The 6,520-nt window shown below is 36.7% G+C and overlaps 1 protein-coding gene across 1 annotated transcript; it reads right to left on the bottom strand.

Annotated features, from left to right (window-relative positions):
* Window positions 1–4,372: 4,372 nt before the first annotated feature.
* On the bottom strand, window positions 4,373–6,279 carry LOC129771482 (uncharacterized). The gene is made up of 2 exons (XM_055775166.1): window positions 6,000–6,279; window positions 4,373–5,937 (listed from the first exon to the last, which is right to left on the bottom strand). The coding sequence occupies exons 1-2, from the start codon at window positions 6,126–6,128 to the stop codon at window positions 4,438–4,440; spliced, it is 1,629 nt and encodes a 542-aa protein (XP_055631141.1). The 5' UTR covers window positions 6,129–6,279; the 3' UTR covers window positions 4,373–4,437.
* Window positions 6,280–6,520: the final 241 nt, after the last annotated feature.

Here is a 6,520-nt window from a genome sequence, read left to right as displayed (position 1 = left end):
CGATCGGATTGTGAGGCTGTTACGCTAACCATACAACCACTGGCGCCGTCTAAAACTCATGTTGATCGTGTTTGGTTTACATGTTCCAGGAATATAAACAATTCAAATATTGATGGTGCAAAAAACAAATTTTTCGGCAATGTGCCAGAAATATTTTAAAAATCTAATAAAATAAGTCACTGAAATCAACAACCACCGGTAGCAAATAGTTCTTTCCAAGTATTATTTTCACAACACATCAAAATAAATTCAAAGTTTCAAAAAAAGAGGTATATACAAAAGTGTAGGGTAAATGCATCAAAACAATATGAAATAATAGAACCGGGTTCACACTGAAGAAGTCGCCAAATGCATCGTTGCAAACTGTGAGAAGCCATTGGTTGACCGTTTACAAACAGTTTATGATTATTATTTCGTTGAGTTTTTCTGACTCAAATTAATCATTTCAGTTGGACGCATCTTATAAAATAAAATTGCGAAGAATAGCAGCAGGTTTCCGAAAACAGACAAAACAAAACGGTGCTGTCTGACAACGAAAACACTTATGGAAATGCTAAATTTCATCAGCATAGGAAATTGATTGACCGGGAACGTAACATATTTCTTCCCTGGAAGCTGCGATATGCCGGAATGGGAAACATTATGGAATAAATCCTAATTGGCTCTTCTTTAAATTAATTTCATAATCATCATGTTGTCCAGATTAAATAAAACTATCCAACTATTCGAATCCAAAAACAGCTAGCTCGAATGCATAAAGATGAACACAGATCCGAATTTAATCTTCCAAGAAAATAGAACGAACTTCGAAATGTTTCCACACTTTGGAATGCGATTCCTCGGAAGGGAAGCCTGAGAGCATACCAAAACTCGATCAATAAAAATAATCATAAAACAATGGTGGCAATAACGGATCAAACGGCGTGAAACAACAATTCCAGAAAGGCCGCGCGCTATCGTCGTTTGATTTTGTTGCTCTTGGGATCTAGTTTTGCGTTTTCCAGACCGAAAGAAATAACGACTGTAATGTCTTTATGTTTTATCGATCGTTTATCATTGTAAAATTGCGATTCAATGATAGCAGCATAAAATGAGGTTTGTTGGATAGCATTTAATCGTGAGGTTTGCTATTATCTGGACGATAACCGCGATATTATGCGAGGAAAATGGAATAGTCTTCAGATAGGATAAATGATAATGGAATACAATAGAAGTCTTTCGAATTTATTTTCAATAACATACAAATTATTATTAGTGACACCATTTCAACAGCCAAACCGAACACCAATGTGAAAATGTTCAGCCCTATTGTATTCCGGCGGATTTCCATTTCGTTCGAGTTATAATTCTGCGTTCCTTATTTCGAACGTTTTGACCATTTAATGTTCGAAGAGAAACAGACCGAACGAAATGCAATAACTACTCGAACGGAAAACAGAATGGAATTTTATCAACTCGTTCGAAATATTTCGAATCGTTCGAAATACAGGATAGGGGTGGTTATTTGTGGAGACATTAGCTCGAAATGACACATTTTTTAAAGAAAATGATTTATTTATCATTTAAATTGATATTTATATTAGCAACCGAGTAAGACGAACGGTCTCGTGAGATATATTTAATACAGAGCTAGCTCTTTCAAACGTTATTTAAGATTTTACGAGCTCCATTCCTTTTATTTTGTCGATGTTTTCATCAGTTGAAGAGGTGAATGGTCGTTTTGTCGTGGCAAATCGTTCATCTCTTCTAGGCCGTCTTTGAATGCTTTATACCATTCATAAACCCGTATTTTCGACATATTTGAGTCACTGAATGTATTCTGCAACATTATCAACGTTTTGGAACATTCGTTTGCAACACAAAACTTTACGCAATGTCTTTGAACAATAAAATAAACCATATCAGAAATCATCGAACAAAAAAAAACACTTTTTCTTAATGACGCTGTGAACAAATTAATATTTTAAATACACTGTTTAAAAATATTACTCAAAAATCGAATTTAATGTTAAAAACTTTTGTATCTTAAAAGCATTTTTCTACGTACGCTATGGCAAATCAGCCGTAATTCAAATTGGTTATATTCAAGGTGTGTATATATAGACTAAAGGTTTAACGGTATCGTCAATAAGCGCGCGAGGGGAAACGGTATAAATATACAGAGGACTGTGGAAAGGGATTTGACTGCAAAACGGGGGGAAAATATTTATATCACCAACCGACACCGAGAGTCGATTTGTTCTCTTGAGCTGAAACATAAAATAAGATAGAGTATATTACAAACCTAGTTTTAACCGTAAAAAACTTACCTTCCAACTTTTCAATGCTCTTATTGCCACTGTTCCAGTCATTTTAACATCACAATTTTGCCCTTATCTATTAACGCCTTCACCCTGCAGAAATTCAGAATAGGAATAACCAAAACAATTCCACTCACAAAAAGCAAAAAAAAATATTGCAAAATATTGCTGATTGTTTACACACACTGCGGCTGATGGCCAAGGTGGCTGAAAGGCCTTTCTCATAAGTCGCAGCAAGACAATAAGGGGTCTTTTACGGACCAAAATTCTGTCAGATACGGACCAAATTCCTGTCAGTCGCTCATTAGTTGATTTCGATAAATTTTGTAAGCAACGTCGATTTTTTTAGTGTTGCCAATAAAAATAAATAGCGTTGGATTTGTATTGAATTTAGAAATAGTGATTTTAATGAATATTACGATATTTAGTTTAAAGGAAATGTGAAGGAATGATATACAAGTTTATGTGTTTTGTATGTGTAAACGGCAAAACACGTGTACTGTCTTTTAATCCAGTCGTCTGATTCATCCATTTCTTAATATTTACCTGTACAAAATAAGAGAAACATAAATATTGTAATGATACACGATATATATGTATTTATAATAGATTAATTATATGAATATGTATTCTGAGCCTTCGGAATGACACGGTATATTCAAGGCCAGCTACAAAAGAAGAGAAAAAAGAGGTGAATTATTTTGATTTATATCAAATCAAACTTATTGTCCTCTCTGGCGGAAATATGGAAAGTTACTCTACCAAGCAAACGAACATCAATAATTACAAAAACTAAAATCCATATGTTTCCATATCGTGAAGTTTATTAAAAGGCTAGCTTATTGCCTTCAATTTAATATGTGGTTTATCTAAATCGGTTCAGTGGTTCAAAAGTTATGAATTTTTGAAAAAGTCATTTTCGGAATAGGGGAGATTATTTTTCGAGCTACCCTAGATGGAAAAGGGCACCCTGATGAAAAAATAAAAAAATATGGGTCTAATATTTTTCGATAAGGAACTCAACTACTGATTTTCATGGAAATCAGAGAACCACTATATCTGTTTGGCATAGAATGGTAAATAAAGTATGAAAATCTTTGCTTAAAATAAGCTCATTAGAATTGAAAGTTTTTGTTTAGGTTCAGCTACTCAAACTCAAATGCAAACAATCTGCATAAAATTATTCTTTAATCACCAACGTATCTCTACAAAATTCCTACAAATAAAATTAAAAATGTTTCTCCCCTGCGGAAGATTGAAAATAGTTCCTCAAACTAGAAGATATACTGTCAGCCCAGTTAATTTCTGCCGTGATTAAAATTCTTAAAATTCCCAGGAATCACTGAACAGTATCGTAACGATGATTATAAAAAAAAAACAATTTTTGAATTATTTTGCAACGTCAACCGATAACTTGACACCAGGGTACGTGATAAGGACGGCTTTCTCCAGGTGACGCAATTTCAATATCCTTCGTCATGAAGCACATTCCGTATTGTTTGAGGACTAATGCTGATGTTGGCGTTCTGTGGCAAGCTGTCAGTTAACTTAGGAGCACCCTATCGACCAGTTTGTGGACAACAACTGGGAGTTTATTATGAGAAACGAAAATGAAGGCTCAAATCATACTATAACTGGAAGAAACGCAAAATTTTGAATATTTTACCGTTTTTACAGCTGTAAACACTGGAACGCACTCCATAGCGATGCAACAGGTGTTGTTTGTGCTTCTTGACAGATGGACGATTATTTACACGTATTATTTTTGAAAAGGTCGTAACTGTACGGATATTATTTTGGCATTAATTTTTGATCTTCGATTTTATCAAAGTTAACTATTTTTTTTTGTTTTAGAGGCTGGCCTTAGTAAAGGACATATTTATTGACAAAAAGAAACAAATCTACTGTCGCTTTGATTTTATTTTAGGCATATTTTTATTTGTATTTGTATTTATGCTGTAACGATTGAAGCATTGATGTATGAACAATAGTGTAGCTCTGAAGCTAAAACAACGATCTCTTATTTAATGTTTAACAATGAGAAGCTCCATAATAATATATTGTTTACAATATTGCTCGAAACAAGTATTTATTCTTAGAATCTGTATATACAATGTTCCGTAACCGTTGTTGGCATCTATATTTTGGATTTCAGCAAAAATTTACGCAACTCACGGCGTAAAATTTTTCCGCTTGCCGTTTTCGGAATCTCCCCAACGAACCGAACCCCGCCGCGTAAATGCTTGTGTTTGGATAATCGTTCCGCGACCCATAATTTCACTTCGTTTTCCCCTGTTTCTACCCCAGGTTGCACCACTACGAAAGCCAGCGGCAGTTCGCCGCATTCTGAATCCGGAATACCAATAACAGCTGCGTCCTTGATCTTAGGGTTGGCAAGCAGTACGGCTTCTACCTCGGCTGGGGCAACCTGGAAACCCTTGCATTTGATCAGATCCTTTATTCGATCCACGATGAAAAAATCGCCGTCTTCATCGAAGTAACCGGTATCTCCGGTATGCAGCCATCCTTCCGCGTCGATAGCTGAACGAGTTTCCTCTTCATTGTCCAGATAGCCTTTCATAACTAGCGGTCCTTTCACACAAATTTCACCAACCTGGTGGGGTCCCAAAGTTTTACCGCTGTCAACATCAATAATTTTCACCCAGGACATTAGGTTCACACGACCAACACTTCCAGCTTTTCCAGTCATCCTGGTTAGAACGCCGAGGGAACTTTCGCTCATTCCGTATCCGGTTGTTATCATCAACAAGTTTGGAAGTCGTTTCTGTACCATTTCTTCAACTTCCTTACCGAGTGGTGCTGCCCCGCATCCAATCGCTAGAAGTGAACTCAAATCATATTTGTCCACTAAAGGATGTTTGGCCAGAAACACCATCAAGGGCGGTACTAAAGCAGCACTCGCTATTTTATATTTTTCGATAGTTGATAGGAAGAGATTTGGCTCAAACCATGGTAAAGAGACTAGTTCACGTTTGTGGCAAAGTGAACCGAGAAGAACCATGAAACCGTACACATGGTAGAAAGGGAGGATAGCTAAACTGCGAAGATTGGCAGGTAAAGGACTCTTTTTAATATTATGGCGCATATACGCTAGAACCGCCATAACGTTGTAGTGGGTTAGTTGCACTGCCTTGGGAAGACCAGTGGTACCGGATGAGAGCACCATCAGTGCGACTTGCTCCTTCAGATTAACCGGTTGGGGTACAAATTTCCTTGCATTTTTCAGTTTGTTGTAATCGAAAAGATGTTTAAATAAAGTGACTCGCTTCTTCGGGTTTTCGGTCCCAAAAAGGGCAATCATTTTGATCGAGGGAATTTTGGAGGACACTTGAAGTAACGTTTCTAATGCCTTGGGAGAAACGAACACTGCTCTTGGTTGGATCAATTTCAGCACATGTTCTAGTTCAGATAAAGTGTACGAGGGGCTCAGAAAAGTGGGAATGGCATTCATATACGTCGCGGCGAACGCAACTAGAGCCAATTCTAGTCGATTCTCGCAAATAATTGCGATGACGGTATTTTTCTTGAAACCGATACGATGGAAACGATTCCCCAATCGAACCGATTGCTCCAATATATCTCTGTAGGTCGCTGATTCGCCGGTAACTCCGTCGATCTGGAAGTACATATACTGATATTAGTGATTACAGTGAATACAGTATTGGACTGATTATTTACAAAGCCATTATCGTCACCATTCTCAGCAAGACGTTTGATAATCAATTCTCCCAAAGAACGGCAATTGTTTTCGACACTTTCATCTGTCGGGCCACCATAAAATTCAAATTTCTGCCCACTTTCTGCCATTATCGCACTCTAGATACTGTGAGATTGGCACTGCCACAACAATCAGTTTGTTTCAATATTTAAACGCTCTGATAAAACATCTACAGAAAACCCGTCATATCAACAACAAATGACACGTAATCATAAAATTAGTCGTTTACGCCACTGGCCTTAAACCAGCACTGAGTTAAATTCAGCGATTTCCTCTCTCTATATTATTTGTTTTTGGTTCGTTTGCAGACTCTGTGTTCTCACATGGAAACGCCGTCGAATAGATTACATATACACATTGCTTACGCTCAATTTTGTCAAGAATCCACAGAAACGTCTGTGTGTTTGCGTGAGCTGAGCATCTTTGTTTTTGCATACTAATGGTCTGATATTTTCAAGATTTTGATATAACATTCAAAATT

The sequence above is a fragment of the Toxorhynchites rutilus genome, chromosome 1, assembly GCF_029784135.1.
Source record: "Toxorhynchites rutilus septentrionalis strain SRP chromosome 1, ASM2978413v1, whole genome shotgun sequence".
In the NCBI taxonomy this organism is placed as follows: domain Eukaryota; kingdom Metazoa; phylum Arthropoda; class Insecta; order Diptera; family Culicidae; genus Toxorhynchites; species Toxorhynchites rutilus.
This window is presented reverse-complemented; position numbering and strand designations above follow the sequence as displayed.

What these genes read in the sequence shown, in the direction of transcription:
- LOC129771482 (XM_055775166.1), bottom strand. Translation starts at nt 6,128, where the DNA reads ATGGCAGAAAGTGGGCAGAAATTTGAATTTTATGGTGGCCCGACAGAT. An exon ending in ATGGTGACGATAATGGCTTT is followed by an intron (nt 5,938 to 5,999) that starts GTAAATAATCAG and finishes ATGTACTTCCAG; the next exon opens with ATCGACGGAGTTACCGGCGA.